General features: G+C 40.2%; 1 protein-coding gene across 1 annotated transcript in view; it reads right to left on the reverse strand.

Annotated features, from left to right (window-relative positions):
* EGFLAM (EGF like, fibronectin type III and laminin G domains) overlaps positions 1 to 20806 on the reverse strand; it is a 72084-nt gene that overhangs the window by 4222 nt on the left and 47056 nt on the right. The window contains exons 13-21 of the mRNA XM_021552052.3: positions 19000 to 19189; positions 15159 to 15284; positions 14162 to 14405; positions 9821 to 9932; positions 8137 to 8253; positions 5768 to 5948; positions 3444 to 3467; positions 1259 to 1337; positions 215 to 358 (exon numbers count right to left, since the gene is read on the reverse strand). Of these exons, the coding sequence (XP_021407727.2) occupies positions 215 to 358; positions 1259 to 1337; positions 3444 to 3467; positions 5768 to 5948; positions 8137 to 8253; positions 9821 to 9932; positions 14162 to 14405; positions 15159 to 15284; positions 19000 to 19189 (1217 nt within the window). The remainder of the gene's footprint in view (positions 1 to 214; positions 359 to 1258; positions 1338 to 3443; positions 3468 to 5767; positions 5949 to 8136; positions 8254 to 9820; positions 9933 to 14161; positions 14406 to 15158; positions 15285 to 18999; positions 19190 to 20806) is intronic.

The following is a 20806-nucleotide window of genomic DNA, read 5'->3' on the forward strand; positions in this document are numbered from 1 at the left end:
GTTTGAAAAATTGGGAAGGAGGAGTGATGCAAATCTTGCAGCACATTACCTCTTCAACTTACATCCTCTCCCAGACAGCAAATGGGACCCACCATTGAACAAAACTTTGAGGATGAGAGTGTCTCACATTGTGCCAAGGGACAAGTGCACTGTATGCATTGTAGCAACTCCTTTGAGCCCTGTGTGTTACACAAAAAAGGAAGGGAAAGTTTACCTGAATATTAACGCTCCCTCCTGAAGGCCTAGAGAGATGAAATCACTGTTAGGTCTCATGGGACTGTTTCCCCTCCACATCAAAAGTCCTTCCTTCATTGTGGTTTTAAACCTCATAAACACATTTGTTCTTGTTCCTGATACCCTGTTTAATGCAAAACAAGGCAATAATAGTAAAATAGTAAATTGTGCCAGTTTTCTTTCCTAAAAACATTAAAGATGATGCAGTATTTAATCTCTGCTGATCTGGTGGGTTTCTGTCCTGCAACTCATTTACATGCTGATCTGTGAAGTATTCTGGTTCAAATCCCCATTTCCATAATTTCAGAGTAGGGGAATTTAGCTCATATCTCCAGAATCCCAAATACAAAAGCTGTCAGGTTATTCCACACATATAAAAGAAAATCCTTTTTCTCCTCTAGCCTAGTGTGAAATCCAGCTCAAAAAGCAGATTTAGAGAATGCCTAGTAGATGAGATGCCCTCACAGAAGCCAGTGGAAGAAGCATAACAAGGGCAAATCAGTAAGTCCCAGTAGGTGAGAGGTACCAAATGGCAGGTGAGGATGCTGGTGAACCCTTCTCTACTCAGTGGTTCAGATAAAGGTAGATGGAGGAATTTGTTGAAACAAGCTAACATTTGCTGGAATGTGGGGATGATCTAGGATCCAAACCAGTCAAAAAAGTAACTTTGAGAATCTAAATGTTAGGCTAAAGCAGAAGTTAGAAAGGAGTTAAGGTCTCTTTTGAGATATAAGCTCTGTATGTCTGTTCTTTGCCCTCAGGAAAAAACCAGTCTCTCTCCATGCCAGCCATAGGTATGCTATTTCTTGACAGGCTGCAAGATGCTCAAGTATAATAAACTAATCCACAAGGATATGCCCTTAAAATGTACTATTCCCTGAAATTTAAAAATATGGAAAAATGCAGTTAGAAATATTATAAATACAGCTTAAAACATGTACATATACTACACTCTCTCACATAAGGCTCCTAACATTACAATGTTTAAGAAACAGAATACTTAGGTCCAAAGGAGATACATTACCTTTTCAGGATATCTGGATTATCATATGTGAGGTAACTGCGACCAATAAATTGTGGGATTTCAATTGCTTCTGTAATAGCTGAGAAGTAAATACAAAAAAATGAAGATGAGTGTCAGCTGACTTGGAAATGGAAGGGAAAAAGGAGACAAGACTCTTTTATTGATTTACTCCTGCAGTGGCAGGTACCTACCAGTGGCACAGAACAGAGCTGAACCCACACGGCTTTGCAAAAAGGCACTGCCAGATTTTACCTAAATGCAGGGGCAGTAGTTAAGGGAGTTTAAATGGCTGACAGTCCCTCTGTTACAGCCCCTATGTCAGGAGCCTAACATATTGCTCCACCACAAATGTTAGTGCAGAAAATTATGAAGCATTGGGAAAACGTTGCAAATTTTCTCTTTACCCCCATTTCCACATTCCTTAGTTCTCTATGTGGTTCAATGCTCCCTCCTGCCAAAGCTTATGCATTAACCACCTTTGTTTATAGACTAAGAAACTCCTCCCCAGCTGCTAACAGAGAACCATATGCAGGTCACATTATGGACCTCTCACCCTGCAAAGGGAGGCTGAGAGGCAGCACACACAACCTGTGAGCTCCCTCTTTTCTCTTTTAGTGTCTGTGACTGCACTGAGCGGCTGCTGCCTCTCACAGCTCACCCCTGTGAGGGTGCAGTGGGGGTCAGGCTATCTCCAGGGAACAGAGAGTCCAGAGTCCCAGATCACTTCAGTCTATTGAAAACAACTGGGACAATGCTAAAGGCTGCATGGCAGAGGCTGTGGAGCCCTTTGCTGTATTAAACACTGCAGAGCAGCCTTGGGGTCATTTTCTGTGTCCCCCATACAGCATTTCTCTAGGGACAGTCCCTGTGGTGTATGGCTGGGACAGTGGCAAACATTGCAGCCAGAACTGGAGTTGGTGCACTGCTGCCCACGGAGGAGACTTTGACAAAATAACTCAGTTGTGTGACATAAACCACAGAACATCCCTGATACAGAGCCCTTTACCGGGCTATGAGCACCGGCCCAAACAAAATGTTTTGTTGAGTGAACATCCTACAGTTTGTTGCTGATTTCCCATAACTAATTGCTGCATTAATATAAGCCAGTTGTATAAATTACTTAAAATAGATGCCTTCATCCTATTTTCTTACTGAGGAATAATCCCTTCCATCCACAGCTAATCACATCTATATAAATTTCAAGCTTTCCAGGGCAAAGATGCTTGCTTTTTTTATGCAACACAGGGTCTGTCTGGGCTTTTAGAGCTCACTGTGACACAAATATATAACAATTGGTGTAGTCTGGCAGTCAGCAACAGCAATAAGAAATTTAGCTCTAGGTGCCAAGACTGAGAATTTTAGATTGTGATGAATGACTGTTTTCATCCATAGTGAAATCAGGAAAGCTGACTAATGTGTCTAAAGAAACCAGCACAGGCCATGTACAGCCTGCAGTCTGCCAATGTCATTGGAAGATTGCAAAAGTTGTGTTACACTGGCCAAACATTCCTCAGCAGGTCTGACACTTCCTGCACTGGACAGTGTCTGATGGCAGCAGAGCATGAAAGGAGCCCTTGTTCCCCCATCACATCCTGCCCTAGAGCCCCACTACTCTTGCCTTTAGCAGGGGAAGGTGCCCATGTCATGCAGCAACCTTTGCCTGTGCCAGAGTACTCAGATTTTCTCTAGAGAGCTTAATGGGCACTTACCTCTGCTTGCTCTTTGTTTGTTTCACTGAATCTGAGTGCAGAAAAACAAGCAAATTTTAGCAGTACCCTTGATGCAGCCAGGATTTTTGCAGCTGGAAGGGAGCAGATCCAGTAAGGAGATCTAGGACTACACACCTTCATTCTTTGCTCATCACAATTCAGCAGACAAGCACCAAAGCTCTCATGCCAAGTAGAAGTGAGCTCTGGACTGCAAGGTAACCTGAAGTCACACCACAAAACCCTGAGCCAGCTGCATGGCCCACTGCTCTGCAAGTACTGGGACCAGCTCTAGTGCCACTGTTCAGAGCTTGGCAAATGCAGTTTGAAATATCAACAGCACAATGTTTAAAGAAGTACTATATAACCTTAGAAAATATTTTGGCTTAACGACAGAAACTTTCCAGGCTTAATGGAGACACAACATCCAGACAAACACACAATGACTGAGCAGTTTTCACATAATTTGCAGTACTTACTGTTTAGGCAGTAACTTCCACACTCTGCAGTGAGTCAGCACAAAAAAAACAAAGACATTCTGGGTTTATTATTCTGAAGCAGAAAAATCTCCTCTAGTCCAATTTCAGGCCCACTTTTCTGCATATGTGTAATCTCCCACCTACTATTTGCATAAGTGACTACAATCACCTGTGAAGGTAATACTGTTTTCATTATTGGTTTGCTCCAAGTATCTATATTTGTCCGCTCAAAACACAGACAGATGGGACCAGCAGCAAATCCTTCTTCTAGTCCTGCTTGTCAAATCTCAATGACTCACCAGGTTTTACCCAGGGATCAGCTCTAGCCAAGGGAAAACAAGTGTTTTCTGTTCTATTCCATCTTAAAGTATAAAAATACCTTTAGCACTCCCCAGGCTTGGACAGAAGATATAAAACCTAGCAATGCCAGCAAAAACTCTATTGAATCTTCAGCTAACGATCCATTACAATATGAATCAATATCTCATATGGCTCATGCCAGCATTACTTGAGTTTTTAAGTGTTGTGTGTAATTTTGAAGAATGAGGTGCACTGCCTCAAAAGCACTTTGCTTTTTGGTTTTTTTTACAGCAGCCTACCATCAAGAAGAATGGAGACAGCACCTTCACCTCACATACCTTCTGAGTGCACTAACCAAGACCCTGTTGTGAAACAGAAGTGGACACAGACGAGCATCTCACCTTAACAATATTTACACCCCAACAGAGACACAGATAAGGATTATTTTGAGTAATCTGTTTCAGGTGGTTTTCATCAAGGCTGTCATAGACTGAGGTTCAGGGGCAATTCCATGCTCTCTGCACATCTATCAGAAAACCATTCAATTTTTGGTGGCAGCTGAGGCTGCACAAGTGCAAAGAGGTTGAGCTGCATTTGAATAGGAGCCACAGGTATCAGGAACAGAAACCAGGTTCTGTGTTCATGCTTTTGGACACCCTTAAAATTAATAAAGATTAGATTCACATAGGAAGCAGCACCCAGGATCTGGCTAAGTCACAGCCAAATGGTGCTTCAGACTGTGTCTGAAATCCTGGACACCCACTGAGGTGACAAAAGGAAGGACATGCCAGCCAAGTGGCACCACTGCTGGCACCATGAGCTCAGACACTGCTCCCTGGGCTCAGCACAGGCCAGGAGCTGAGCAGAGGTGAGGAGCTGTGGCCCCAGCACTGCACACCAAAGGGACAGGCACATACTCAGGCTGCAAAGCATTCTCTACAATGATTGCCCTTGGAGATGTGTTGTACTGCTGCAGATACCATCTTGACGTCAGGAATTTAGCACTCTGCACATACCTAGAAAGTCAAAATCCCAGTTCTCCTGCCTCCCTACAGAAAAGCCAAGGTAAATGACATTAGTTAGACCACAACAACGTAAGCAAAGGGGTTTCTTACATTGCATTTTATTATAATGCTTTTGTTCTAAGATATTGTCTATTTTGAAGAAAAGGCCAATATATTCATTGCAATTTAACCAAAACCACTACATTTAACTTCGAAGTTTATGACTGTGAGAAGTGAAGCAGTGGGTGAAGACAATAATGTCAGCCAGCTCTTTTGAACCGAGTTTACTGTTACATTACAAAACTTCCTCTCAGGAATTTTTTGAGATCAAGCTTGACAGAAGGTAAACGACTCCATCTAGTGGAATAACCCAAAGTGGAGTTTTTAAACGCTTTTCTTGCAATCTTATCCCTTTCTAGAATCTAAGGTTTGAAGTATTACAGTGGCTCTGAAGAAAAGAGAGTAATGTGCACATGGATGAGTTTTCCTCCTTGGTGGTCTCCTTTGCCCCACCAAGGAAGGATCTCTAAAGATGGTGAAATTCCATCAGAGTAGCCAGTGCCTAAAGTAGGAGTAGACCTTTCTGTGTGTGAGAACAGCGTTTGCTGTCAGCTGTATGGAGGATAAAATTACAAGGGTTATCCATGCTCATGCTTCAGGATGTAACCTAACTGCTGGCTGGAGGAATCTGGCTGGAATTCCCCCTTTGTACACAGCACTGCACAATTAGGGACGTGCATGAAGTGTAAGTATTCAGTGCCGCTCACCACAAGCAACCAGATACCAGGTTGCTATCTATGGATCCTAGCCCCGTGCTGGGATAACAGTTACCACATTCCTAAATTACAAAACAAATTCTTCCCTAGATACATGGAAAGTGCACAGACGAAAGGGGAGCTCTGGCCTCCAGGGTTTCTATTTAAAGGCATGTGTACAGCAACAGTTGTAGGTGCTAAATATTCCTTATTTTTGTGATCAGATCCAGATCACTGGCTTGATATCCAGACATTGGATAGTTACCTTTTTGGCAATGTTGTCCATCAAAGCCCAGGGGACAGTCACATTCATAGCTGTCCTTCTTGGGAATGCAGGTGCCTCCATTTGCACATGGTAAGGTCACACAGGGATGGGCAGCATTTGCTAGGTTGATTCCAAAAGTGAAATCCTGTTTCACATCAATTGTCCGGTCATTCAAGATAATCTATGTGGTAAAAAAAAAAAAAAAAAAAGGTGTGCAAAGACAATGTTAAAACTTCCAAATCCAGAGTATCCTACTGCTAGTTAGAACATTCCTCTGAAAAGCTTCAGAGAAATGTAACTCTCAAAACTTGGCTCAAACCCTATTATTGTGTGTTTTCCAGCTGCAGAGGTCCAACTTTTGCTCCTCCTGACCCACTGGAGATTAATCTCTTTTATGTCTTGTGAAACAGCCTGAGGCAACCCCTGTAAAGGGTGAAGCTGGGTGGAATTTACCAGGCCTGTGCCTGAACACTGGTCCAACACTGGTTGTAGCTGAACCATGAGCTGGGATGGTAAAATTAGATGAGCACTGCTGAAGAAAAGCATTTCTGACATCAGAAAACCCCTCAGGAGATGAGTGTTGACAACATAAATACTAAGCAGAACAGCTTGGTTTTCACATTTTCTATTGCTTTCTAGTATCTCATCTTGCCTGAAAGAAGCTAGAGTTAAGAAGAATGGAAAACATAAATAATGACTTCACAAAACTGCTTGTATATAAATGGAAGAGAACTGCTAAATGCTGGGATTTTTCCAATATGTCAGCAGCATATGTTCTCCAAAATAAATCAACATTTGTATAATCTCAGCTGACATCTCAGCAAGAGAAATTGCATGCAGGCACAGCATCCGGTCTCAGCTACATCAAAATAAGTGCATCTTAACACATAATAGATTTTAAGGGCAGAACTGAGAAAGGTAGTAGTTGCTCTGGCTCCTGCACAACTCAGACAATGCACCTTAGGAGACCCAACCCAGAGAAGAGGTGACATAAAGCACAATACAACTCTAACAGTAGAAAAAAACATACAGTGCTGTCATGTAATGGACCAGGGAAGACTCCATTATGTTATCAGCTTCTTTCTGAATTTTGTTCCAGAAGTTAATAAGCCTCCGCTTATAAAAATATGTCTTTTGTTTTAAACTTATATTCAGTTCCCAGCCCTTGTTCCTCATCATGTCTTTTTCTGCATAATTCCATCACCATGTATCCAAAGAAATTTCATCCTCATCTATGAACTAGAAAACCACAAGTCACTTCTCAGCCTTATCTAACAAAACTAAACGTATTGTGTTCTTAGTTCTTTATATACACAACGTATTTTCCAGTACTTGGTGATGTTTGCAGCTCTATTTCTCCAACTAGAACTTTGTATAGTTCTCCAAAATCCTACTATGTGTAAAGAAGGCAACCAAATGTTCCCAGTGACCAAAAGGCAGGCAGTACTTTTCCTTGATAACGTATTCATGACTCTGAGAATAAAAATCCATCTTACTAAGTACATCATAGAAATAAAGGCTCACACTCTGCATTTCCCAATACTTAACAGTGCCTTCAGTCTATTGTACAACCCCTCACCTTGTAATTGTAACCTGTGTTAATTGCTCTAGGCTTTCTATCTTGCATCCCAAAATACATTGTGTTTAGTCAAGTCTACCTTCTGACTGATGTTCATGTGTTTGACCTGTTACCATCACTATTACTCACTCCCCCAGTTTTCCTGAACTTCATGCTTTCTGCTAGACACCTGACAAAGACAGTAAAAAGTGTCAGACTGAGTAAATAAACCATTTACACTGAACTACAATTACTTTTCTGTCTTGGAGCAATTGTTAACTGTAGAGATTTAATTTTTTTTTTAATAAAAACTATTACTAAAGATTTGGTTTTATTTGTTATTTTGTTGCTATAATCTGATGCAATTCACTCCTCTAAAATTGTGAGGATTGAGGGCCAACCTTTCAACTTTATCCAAGTTACTTTAAGTATGTTTAGAAAGAAAAATATAAGTTCAATTTGCACTTTCATTTGATTATTTACTAGGTCTGATATGAACTGCGCTCACGCTTAGCTGACATGGGAACATCATCCCTAATGTCTGTTAACAATGGAAAACTTGTCCTCCATTCATGTGCCCCATATAAAATTGTAAGAGGGGAAAGCAGTATGGTGTGCATCTCCATGGTGGTGTAAGAATACACTAGGTGGACTTTTCACTGTGAAACAATAATTTAACCACTTCATGGTGAGCTCCTGAGGTGAAATCCTTGATTATTTTGAATATTGGCAGTTGAATAACAACAGGTTTGCACGGATGCATGGATACAATGGAAATAAATGCCCACAGTGTGTTTCTCTGGGCACACACCTTCTGGATGCTCCCACTGAAGGGCCTGAGGATACCAGAGTTCTTCTTCACATCATCGTAATTAGGGACTCCACCAATAAATATTTCAGAGCTGCATTTAATCTGTGTAAAAGCCCCCTGCAAGAAACAAAGAATAACATTTTATCAGAGTAGCTGGAACCATGCTTCTATCTTCAGATTAGCCTACATGAATTGTGATAGCCCTACATTAGATGTTATAGCTTATTTCAATGCCTCTTCTTTGTACAATCAAGAAAGCCATTGTAGGACACTCTTGACTGACTTTACATTATCCCAGTCTTAAGTAGCTGAAAAATCTCAGGTATTTCAAATGGCAATACTGGAGGAAGAAAGAAAGGAAACTGATCCATTGTGTTTTCTGACTGCATATCTAGCTTTATTTGCAAAGACTTGAGGTACACTGATGTAAGTCTATAACCAGAATTAGGTTCATAAAGCTAAAATCAGAGCAAAGTTCATGCAGTAGAGACTCATTTAGTATTTCCAAAATCTAAGAGATAACCTACTGTAAGTTATGGGGCTAAATGAAAGAAACATTGAATTTGCATCAATTACCAGAAGCAGTTGCTCAGGATACCTGATGGGAATATTCAGGGTTCTGGAGTAAACTGAAAGACATTTAACAGCTAAAGACAGAATAACTGTGTACTCCAGTCCAGCAGAAGCTTCTGTGCTTTCATGGTTGGCAGTCCCAGCCACCCTCCTCCTGGAGCACTGCACTGCAGCACTTAAGAGGAAAAAAATGAGAATGTTCACCTTAACCCATCTATCTGAAGAAGTCTTGAGAGCTCCAGACAAATGTTGCTCACTCAATTTGTTCCCTGACAGACAATTGGAATTTCAAATTATTTAATTTTTTGAAGAAAAGTCAAAGCTTTGATAAAAGTTTCCCAGATTGCTGAAAAGCCTGCTGTGGAATTTTTCTGCTATGGCAATTTTCTGCTATGGTATATGGAGTCTGTTTTTCTGTCTGCACTCTCCACTAAAGACATTTCCTAAGCAGGTCGATGTGGTGGTGTGTTTTCGGTTCCTATTTGGTCTAGCCTTGGCTTTTATCAAGACAGAAAATGCCTCTGTGCAGGCATGTAAGTGCTGAGAGTGAATATCCTGCTTGGTACAAGTACAGTTTCACTTTATTATAAATTTGATTCTCTATGATCACTTGGTGAGTGAAGAACAAAAAAGCAAATCATCAACTGCCTAATTGTTCCCACCCTTACTCTGGCCTGCAAACTACTTTTGCAAGAAGACAAAGAGACAATTGTCTTCAGGCCTATCTTTCCAGGACAACATTCAGCAAGAGGTAAAAAAAGATTGGACACGTACTTTTCAGCACGATACTTCTCCAAATTGCACCTCTCATAGTGCACACGTTGTTCAACAGACTTAGCCACAAGAACCAAGAAAAAAACCTCAGAAAGATATACGAGCCAGACACAAAAACAAGAGTCCAGTTACATGTCAGGAGCAGGTACAGTCAGATTCCAGTGGGATCCTTTACAATATCCTCATCCTCAGAGGGAAAGCCTTACGCACAAATTCCCAACTCTGGGCTTAAGAAAATGTTGCCCTAATGTGTATACTGTTTTAAGCTAGTAAGAATTTTGAGAGCAGGCTCTGCAGTCCAACAGCTGCGTTCAAGACAAGTCTGCCATGAGCTCACCTCTGCCATCCCTTCCACTGGCTTCTGTTTGTCCACCTGCAGGATACCGTTCTTTGCCGTGCGAGACACTCGCAATTCATGCCACTGACCCAGGCTGACAGGTTCTTCACTCCTGTTTTACGGGCAAGAAAATTTTCAAGTATGTAACACTGTGCCTTTCTGATACTCTGTAATGTTAAAAAGTCAAATCTTCTGGGATGATTTTCTAAATAAAAAATAAATATCAGCCACTGTGATTCTTCCCTTATAAGGAAGTAACAATCTTTTGAGCCCCATCAGCAAAGACCATATTTCTAGAGCAAATAACAAGCACTCTAGTTTTATTTATAAATGAAACACTATTGCCAGCACACACTTTAGCTACCTCTGTGCTAGTTTTTCTGCTCAGTCATTTATAACACATAAAAAGGAGTTTTTGTCTCAGCTGTACATCCTCATTTCACTAACAGCTTCCCATTTAATGGTTGGTCTAGCCCCACATTCTTAATCCTCTTTTAAAACAGAACTACTTTGTGTTGGCTTATCAGCTCTATTTATACATCTTGTTACATTGACATCTACACACACACACATGCAGCCTGGATCATGTACATAAAAGGGAAGTAATTAAAAAATCATCCTAATGATGTGATGAGATCTTGGCTAGGAAGAATAATTCCCAGTTGTACAAAATATTCATCAGTCTCAAAGGAAGCATTTTTAAACAGTTCTTACAATCTTTACTGGCACAGTACTAATATGAATAGCAGCTTGTATGAATGGCAAAACCACATTCCTGTTCACAAGTCCTATAGATCTTTGTATCTTGTTTTCAAATGTCATTTAACTACTCAGGTTAAAGCATTTATATCTAAATGAGATGTAGCTGCCTTTCCTCCAGGAGGACTGGAAACTTGTGTTTGATTTACTAGCCAAGCTGGAAAAATTAGAACTGTGTTATCTAGGACCACTAAGACTTGCTAGCTTCAGTGAAAAAATACATGATTCCTGGGGATGAAATCATGTTTTGTATTTTCAAGTACTGCATTTAAAAACAAACAAAAACCCCCCACATTTTGAAATTAAAACAAATAGAAAAAAATTGTAATCTGAAATAGTGAGTCAATAGTGATTCAAATGCTGATTAAAAAAACTTATATAATTTTGAAAATGTGAAAATAATGTTTTCTTTTTCTTAACAATCAAGATAAGTTTTGAAACTTTTCTGTCATTTTTTTTTTTTATCCTTCAAATTTTCTTAAAGCTCATTTTTGTCTATTTTGATGATGGTGGCAGTATTAATTGACTCTTCTGAATGACACTTGGTTCATAAAACCTCAATTAAAAATATTATCAAGCAATGCCAGTCACTTGTCCTCCTTCTTATGTAACACCATTTAGAGTTTAACTGTCTCGGGCAAATCAATAGCTAAGGAAATCTAATCACCTTGAAGAAGTCAACATACACATACAAAGGAACCAGATAGGTTTGGCTACATAGTAAGTGGCAATACAAACATCTCCTCTGCTGCTTAGGTCATCATCATGCTTTGCATCATCCTCCTGCATTGCTAGATTTAATTACAATCAGGGATGATTAAGCATTGCAGAGTCATCACTTCAGAGCTGTAAGCTCTTTTGTGGGCTTTTTGAAACCAACATGACCTTGGTAACACTTTCTTCTTATGTTTGAGCACTCCTGGCTCTTCATGTGGTGTGGGGTTACTTTTTCCCATGTAAACCACAGCTTAAAAAATATACCAGATCATGAAGATCTTGATCCTGCTTGGCCAAGGGAAATCCCAACAGCTTTTCCTCTGAGACATTTCAGTGCTCAGGCTCTGCATCTGGCCATCCACTCAGCATCCCTTCCGCCTGTGAAGCCCCCAGAGCACATTGTGCTGATTCCATCCAGCGATACATCAGGAAATCACAACCTTCACCGTCATCAGCTCTCCTGCTGCTGCTACTGATATACACAAATAAGCTTGCCTCATCCTAGTTATTATGGCTGTGTTCTGATTAGAATATAATATCTAACAGCCTGGTGGCAGAGGTATCAGGCAGAGCTATCAGGATGACCAGAGATATAACCCTGCTAAAGACACAGTGTAGGCCTGATGTAATATGGACATTGACCAAGCAGGCATGAAAAAGAGGCAATCTATTTGTCATATTTAATCACTGATAGAGCTGGTGATGGGGTGTGAGTTGCACATTTTATCTAGAAAAAGAGCTAACAGGAGAGCCTAACAACTTTCAATGAATCCTGATGGTGTCCTGAGCCTTGCCCATTACTCAGCTATCTGACCACACTCTTCCTCCAATGCATGTACCTCAGGCAGTACCTCCAGCTTGTCCTTCTGCTTTCCAACAGAAAGGGCAGCTTCTACTCCCAGGCATATGCTTGTAGCTCTCTCTACATTTCATAACCTTACATATCAGTTAAACTTTAGTACAAGGCGTTTTGAAGTGCTTCAATATTCTTGGAAGAAAAAAAAATTCTACTTTAATATTTTACTGTTGCCAGTAACAAGAATTAGAAAGCTGCAATCAGTAAAGATTGAGGGCTGTTGTAAGAAGGGCTATTCTGAATTGGAGAAAAGGTCTCCAAAATTAGCTATTTCTGCCACTTTTCAGCAAGAGAATAGGGCAAGTATGAAGTGATTCTTCCCTTGATATATCCTCTCAGCCTCTGGCAACTTGTCATTTAGCAATTTCCTGAGTCAGAGGCTGCATCCATACAACTGTGTTTGATCTCCCTCAATGGAGCTTTCTTCAAATTTGTTCAATTTTTTTTAACCTATTTATAGTTTTGGCATCTGTAACTTGCTGTGACAATGAGTTTCCACAACTTATTTATGTAGTCCTCTGAAAAAAAAAAAAAAAAACAAAAAACCCACACCCGAAGAAAAAAAGTCTTATTTTCTTTGGTTCCTTATCTTCTTTGCATATTGAAAAAATACAGAATACTCATTAATCTACAGGCCATTCATTATTTTAAAACCTCTGTCATACTCCCAACAAACTCTTTATTTTCCAGGCTGAAAGGTCCTGCTATGGAAGAGATTTGTGGAAGATGTTTCATTCCCTCTCTTGGATGTCAAAACTGCTCTTCCTTTTTAATTTTGCTAATTTCTTTTGAAATTATGTGACCAGAATAACACGTAAATTTTCAAGACATGGTGCTGTGGATTTCAGCAGAGAAATTCTTCCTTATTCCTAATAATTCTCTGCATTGTACTTACGTTTCTGTATTTGTCTTTAAACAGTTTGCTGTTGCTTCCACAGAGCTATCCATGACAACTCCAGGATCTTTATCTGACAACAATGACTGTTTTTCCACAGCTGTGCATTGTTAGGCTTGTGCATTATTTTGCATTTGCTCCCTTTATATTTCATATCTAATTTTGTCTGCAAAACTGAATGAGTTTGTTTGCTTGAGTCCTCATTCATTGTAAAATCAGTACATTTTCCCTAATCACAGTATAGTCAAAATTCCTGATGCCCATCCACAGGAATCACTGGTATGCAAGACTTGCAGACAGTGTACACATTTTGCATAAGCTTTATATCAATAATTTCTAAATATCAGGTCACCCTGGTCAAACTGGCAGCCCCCTGGCCATATCCAAGATACTTAGTGCCTCTGTTCAGCCTTTTCAGAAAGCCCAGGAACAGTTGCCCAGTGACTGGCTACTCAGTTACACAGAGGGAGAGAGCAGTATTTTTGAGGCATTTCATTGCTTCTATCCTCCTATCCATTAATTTTAGGATGCAATGAGTCACTTGCAGAAGGTCTGTCCAGGGAGCCTTCGTGACCAGGTTAAACTACATATTTATGTTTTAGACAGCTTACATTGTATACATTGGATAGTAGCCTCAGGTCCCTCAAAAAACAGCACTATGAGGAAGTGGAGGGACCTGGAGGTATATCTTCTTGTGCCACCTCCAGCCTGACACACCTGCTTGGAACTGGAAACCAGAAAGGAGGATGCTCACACAAGGGCCAATACTGTAAAATCCTGTGGCTAGAAATATATGCATAAAATATTTATAGATCCCCTAAACAGCTATGGTGCAGTGTCATAGGGCCAAGAAGGGAATTATTGCAATACCATACAGACACAAATGTAACATCTACAGTAAGACAAAGCACAAACCTTTGAAACATACTAATGTAGGAAGAAAATCCCATCCCCTTGACCAAAATTTTGGTGCTTCTGTGCTTCCCTAGAACAAGGCACAAGAGGCCAAGGGGCTTGCACACCTCATCATAGGCTGTGACTTTTTCCAATCCACTCCTCTCCTGCATCAGCACTGTGGCACTGTTGGGAAGGAAACACAAGCAGCACCATTTACCTGATAACAGCTGTTCCTGAGCCGCAGTCAAACCTGAACTCCACGTAGCCAGCCACCATGTTAATGGAGAGGAAGTCCTTGCTGTCTGAGTCATAGCTGTACAAAAGGACACCAGTCTCTAAATCTGGACGAAATGTCAGCTCAAACTCCATGAAGGAAAGGTAATTCTGTGGTTCCAAGGGCCAGGGTGTGCTAGCAAATGATCTTAAGGATTCGTTGAATTGCGGTATGGCCAAGGTGAGTGCTGGAAATCCAGAAATCACAAGCAGGTCACTTGAGGTTCAAACATAAAGGATTGACTCTTACCAACCAATGTCTGTTCCTTGCATTAACTAAGCTAGTGCCTAGCAAAACAACCTGATGATTCTTTTTTCATCTAAATTAAAAATATTTTATAATCCTACCCAATACTGGTTAATCCATTCCTTTTCCATCTACAAATACAGTATGTGTCTGTACTGTAAAGCATTTTGTACCTTTTCTTTAGTGATTCATAATAGTGCCTTTCAAAGTAGCTAGCATGCACACAGTGGGTGGTGGCATGAAAATATCTACAGCATAAAAAATAATGCCATATGTATTTCACTACTTGTATCTCTGATATTAGCAGGCAATTAACATTGTGTCCTTTACATTTCAAAATATACAACTGACACTGGTTTTAGGAGAAAGGTGGGTATTTTTTAGGATTAATGTGCAGCTGTGGAGTAGTAGATTATTTTAACTTCTGAATAGAAATGTCAAGATGCTTGAGTGCAGTTAGGTTAAAAAGCAAAGAGGTTTGAGAATCACTGATTATGTAGGAGCTGGATGAAGCTCCAAAGCTTCATCCAGGGAAGGGAAGGGTTCAGCATGTGACTTTAAAAAGATGAAATAACAAGTATTCTCTTCTGTCAGTGTAACAGCATGAGACCTCCTTGGGTGTCTCTAAGTGGAAAACACATCAAACACTAAATAAAGCACACAAAAAAATAGAGGTATCCCAATATCCACTCACCTTCCTCGCAATGATGGCCTTTAAATCCCAGAGGACAAAGGCAAATGTAAGAGTCTGCTTTGCTTGCAGTACAGGTACCACTGTTGATGCAGGCAGCCTCATCACAGATGCCACTGCTGCACTCACCTAAATGCAGGAGTCAGACCATCAGTTTATCGGGGAAGTTTGTCACAGATTTATTTGGCTGTTGATTGCTGCTAGTAACCAACACAATTTGCTCTTATTCCTAGATTCTTTCCTAATTTGTCAAATGGTGTGCAATTTAGACAAGGAACTCAATTATTAGCATTTTTAAAATATCAGACCATCAAGAGATTTTATAAATAGCAAAAAGTAGCCCTTACAAGCAAACCATGAGAGATGCAACTTTCGCTCATTCCTTGGATTACTTATTGTCTGCTCTTCTTCCTATTTTCTCATAAGATACAAATTTCTAAATTGTTTACATTCACCAAGTCTGGTTTAATTTCAATTTTCCTAAGTGCTTCTTTGTTCACTATAAATTCATGCCATGCTGATCATGGGAGGTGTTAATCATTATCAACTAATCTTGTTAGCCAAAATAAGGTTGTCTACTCTCTTGTCCTCCCTAAAAGGGATCCATATCATCGACATATGGGCTTTTTAAGCAGCATCTCTACTATGCTGGCATATCAACTTAAATAACAAAGAGGTTATTTCTTCTTTCTAGATTTTAGCTGAAATTGTTGTAGAACAAATAAATTCTCATTTGCTTCTTAAAACTGATATCTATAAAGCCAAACTATACAACTGTGAAATGCACACCTGGTTGAAGTTCTTGATTAATTTATTTTCTCCTTTAGTTTCTGATTAAATAACTCTCCCCTTGTCAATCGTAACAAACCAATTACATTATCAGTATACATTAAGGAAGTCCAAGTTGTATAATGGTAAGCACACCACCTGGAGGGGCTTAGTGTTTTATAGCAAACTAAGAAGTAACACATTTATTTTGAGGGACATTGGCGTATCACCTCTGAGATGACAAAGGTTTCATGAGGCAGTTTGGCAATAAACACTTGAGAAACAGTTTTGCAACTTGAGGTGATTAAGAGAAGTCTTGAAAACTATTGCAAGGAGCAGATACGGGGGTTTTTTTGTTTGTTTGTTTGTTTGTTTGTTTGTTTGTTTGGTTTTTTGTTTGTTTGTTTTTTTGTTGTTGTTGTTTTTGTCCAAACATAACACTGATAGTTCAAGAGCAGGTCTCTACACATTTCAAGAAGGCATTGGTGTTTGTACAGCACCAGTTTTACAGTTTAAATTCCCATCCCAAAGCCAGAAAAGAAACCACAAACAAATATGCAGATACAAATAGCTGATGTGCTGGTCCATCCCAATCACTCCGCTCTCCACAGTAGAAAACAACCTTTTCTAACTAACTCAGGGCAGAAGCAGTTACAACTCACAGGTCATCAGGTACAACTCCTTGATAGACCAGACTTATTGTGTATTGCACATCTACAAATCTCCTACCAGAACAACTTTTCATTGTATGGAGGGCAGGTCTGGGTACAGCAGCCTGACACAGGACTCCAGGGCTGACCTGAGGAGCACAGACAAAACAGCAGGGGAAAAAAGCTCCTTTTCCATGGAAGGGGACAGTTCTGCACCATGCCCAGCCATGGGATATGGGGTGCTGGCTGTGTTCATTGAGGTGTCTTTGCCTCTTCTGGCCTGCACTGTAATGGCCATAAGTGAACCAAGGCAGGACAGGTATCTTGTCCCTCAGATCCCTCATCTATTCCCCAATTATCGTGACACTGACAGAGCAGCACTAGTTCTGTTTTATAAGCAAGGAAACAGAACCAAGACATGTAAACAAGGATCTCTATGGATCAAGTGTGAAGACACAAACAGAAAACCAAGACAATGCTCATCTTTGCTGCATCTGCTCCAGTGTTAATGTTGGCAGATGTTCAAGCAGATCAAAATTAAACAAAGTCTTTGAGAAACAGAAAAGAATAAGGAAGACAACAGCAACGGGACCAGTCATGGGATCCCTGATTTGAAAAACAGCTTGAACTGGAGTAGTCTTGATATTTAAGGACAGGCTGGTCTCCCAATGTCCCAGTGGCTTTTCACAGCCTTTGGGCCAGCACAGGTTACTATGCTGAAGACGCAAACCGCAAGTGTGGTAGCTGCATTTACTTTGCTCCAATGGAGATGAAGAAGGAGAGCAGCTGCAGCAGCTGCAGGTCCTGCCATGCCCATTCCAAACCATGCGCAGTATCTCTTCTGTTTGTCCCTCAGCTCACAGTGGGACCTCTGCTGTAGCCAGAAGAGAGAGCAGAGAGGAGGATGTACCGCTCTCCTCGCCATCCTCAGTTCTGTGATCCATGTAGCACAGCACTCCTGATTTATATACTGTGCCAACAGAAAAGAATCCCCAAGTCACTGAATCACAAGAGTCATTCCTAAACTCTAGCAGAGCTTACTTCCAATTTTTTTATTTTAAGTTATACTTGCATGACCTATTGTTTGCAAGTCTCTTCTGGTATAGTTTCATATAAATGTATGCAGTCATACAAGGACAGCAAGGCTTTATCAGTCAGTTTTGAGTCACATATGGCAGAGCACAGCATTTACTTTCATTGATGTTTATTGTTAATGCAAGTAGTATGTGGAGCATTCACGGATGGGAATGAAACTAGTTGTATCCCAAAAGGCAATAGAAACTAGGACTAGAGAAGTTCAGCAGGGCTTTCACCTATCTAAAGTCCACAGATTCTCACTCTATCATGAAATTACATTCTGATTCTAAAATCTTACTCTTTTCAGCAACTGTTTCATTGGCCAGTCTGTTCTACCCCTATATTGCACAGATGTTTGGCCATGTTATCTAGAAAAAAAAAGAGCAATTGTTAAGAAGTTTCTCATAAATAATTTCCTTCTTGGGATGTCAAATGCATAGCTACAGAAGAGAAGAAAGATGACTTTGTGGCTGAAGCATGGCAGGGAGAGTTCAGTGGTATGGAATCTATTTCTAGCTGTTAGCACTTGCCTTCTGTCTCAGATTTTCCCTTATTCTGTTATTGTTTAGACTGGGAGATCATTAAAGCAAGAATTTTGTTGCCCTGCCTTTTTTCAAGTGCCGATTAAAAGGATAAAATAGATGAATAAATAAGACAGGACTAGTTAATTAACTTTCCCACTTCTCCATCTTTTACCCTGTGAAGGGAAAATAATTTTATCATCACACTTCATAAAGCTGCTACAAGTATTTATTCCAAGCTCTTTTTAAATCATACCATGGCTCTGGATAGCAAAACAAACGATGGTATACAGGAAAGCCTACATGCTTCAGCAGTGGTTGGGTGTAACAAAGGAAGCCCTCTGCAACATCCACAGGGCTGCTGTGGGCCTGAGAGATCCATGTATTACTTTGGACAAATGCAATGATGTCTTTAGGCAAAATTGATCTTGTTTGGTTTGTATTGTTTCAAATGCAAGCTCAGCATACATTCTATTGATTTCTGATGACATGACTGTGTCAGTCAGGGCTGGTATTTCTGCTGCTGGCAGAAATACCAGCACGGCTGTAATGATATCTGCAACACAGATCTTACTGTTCTCTCATGAAAATGGGTTTACTATTTACTGTGCACACTGTGTCCACAAGGGCTTGCTTGTGCACTGTGATGAATTGTCCTACTACAGACCCAGCAAGAGCAATGTGCAAAGGAACAGAGGAAAACCAGGCCAAAAATAGAGACCGCACCTTCCACCTCTCAAACCTGGACCATCGCTCAATTTGTCCCAACAGGATAAAAAGTAACCCTGGGTTAGTCACTGGTTAAAGACCCCACACCATTAAACTCACCAACATCAGCACCACTGAGAGCTTTCCCTAGTGGCCAGGGTCTCATGTCAATTATCTTTCCATTGATGCTCAGTGACTGGACGCAGCCCTGGAAGCCGCGGTTGGTGCCGGTGGCCCTGACCAGCCAGTACATGCTGGGAGTGCCGCCAACGTAGAAGGGAGTCTGGAACGTGATTTTGCTGTACTGGCCCTGAAGGGAGAGCAGAGCACAGCATGCTGTGTAACATATAACACAGGACAACATTAAGCCATAGTGGTTTACAGTCAATTATTTTCCTCAATGAAAAACTGTGTCAGGGAATATATATGTAGGTTATTAATTGGTAATTCCTTCCTGTTAGGCATTCCCCAAATCAGCCCACCATTTGAAATCAACCTGCATCCCATCACAATAACATGATCTACTAAAAGCACAATAAAAAGGACTAAAAATCACTGTTTGGAGGAGAAACCATGGTCTGTCTTTTGCTGCAATTTCTTCCTTTCTTTTTGCCAAAAAATTGTTTGTCTTCTAAACTGTGAGCCCTGAGGGATGGACCATTGAAATATTGTCTTTTGGACAGAACCCAGCAAGTGTTCAGTATTGAATAATTATGAAATAATAAAAAAAAATATTTAAAAAAAGGTAAACACAAAGAAAAGGCAAAAGCCAGTAAAGTTGCAACTTCAGCAGGGTTCTGCTCACTTTGCCATTGCTAAATGTACTGCCCATCTCTTTAACAAATCTATAGAAATTTACATATACAAATATACTAAAACTGCTACAGTGAAAGAAAAAAAATATCAAAACCAACAGAACCTTCTTTGACCACTGACACAAACTCCATGCAACTATGGCCAACTGAGTCAAAATTCCTTCCACAAATTGATCAAAATATGACTTTTGCCTCCTATTCAACAGCTCTTTCAAAACCCCGCAAACCTTTAGAAGAAAATATTCAAAATTCTCAGTTATTCAGGGCCAGGTTTTACCAACTTGTGCTTTTGACAGCACTGACCTCTAGCCTAAAATCTTTCAGGATTTTTCACTCCTGCCCTGCCCTGCCCCCACAGCATTTAAAACAATAAATTCTATCACCATAGTCTGTATTTGGCACCAGGCTAAATAAACTGAGATTATTGAGTCTGCAGGTGTAAACTTGCACAGTACACTGCAGAAACTGTACATATCTCTCCTGATTCACATCTGCCCTTTGCATGGCCTCATAGCATTGGTAACAGCGATACATGACACACTGAAATTCTTTCCTCTGTCATTTCCAGCTGATGAGAACTCAATACATTGCAATTTTTTCTCTTCAGTGCCTGCACATAAAAGTGTAAAGTAATAAGACATCTGAAGTTGCTTTCTTTCAGAGCTAGGGATGGCATGTTAATAGTGGCTATCAAAGGAAAAACATCTGAAACAATTTGAAATTGCCTTTTCTTCCAGTGCTTTAATTTTGCCTTCTAGCCCAGCAACAGTTAAGAAAGTCAAAGCACCTTCCTGATTATATTTTATATTGTCAGCCTTGTATGAACTTGCTAGTGTTGACATAAGTCAGAGCAGAGTCAGGATGTCTATCTCCATTACTATGCTTAAATCTTTGTCCAGAATATGCATGTAATTACACCTCTGTACACAAATTTTGTGTGCATATATGCATATTATACATAAATATATACTCATACACACATATGCATCTAGTTTTTATGTCTGAGGAAGAAGAGCAGTTCTCTGAGGCTCAAAATAAAAAGCAATCAGGGACAGAAACTGTAAAATCTAGTAAACTTCTGTTAAATGGCCTGTATTTGAGACTGGCATAGG

This window comes from Lonchura striata, chromosome Z (genome assembly GCF_046129695.1).
Source record: "Lonchura striata isolate bLonStr1 chromosome Z, bLonStr1.mat, whole genome shotgun sequence".
Lineage (NCBI taxonomy): Eukaryota > Metazoa > Chordata > Aves > Passeriformes > Estrildidae > Lonchura > Lonchura striata.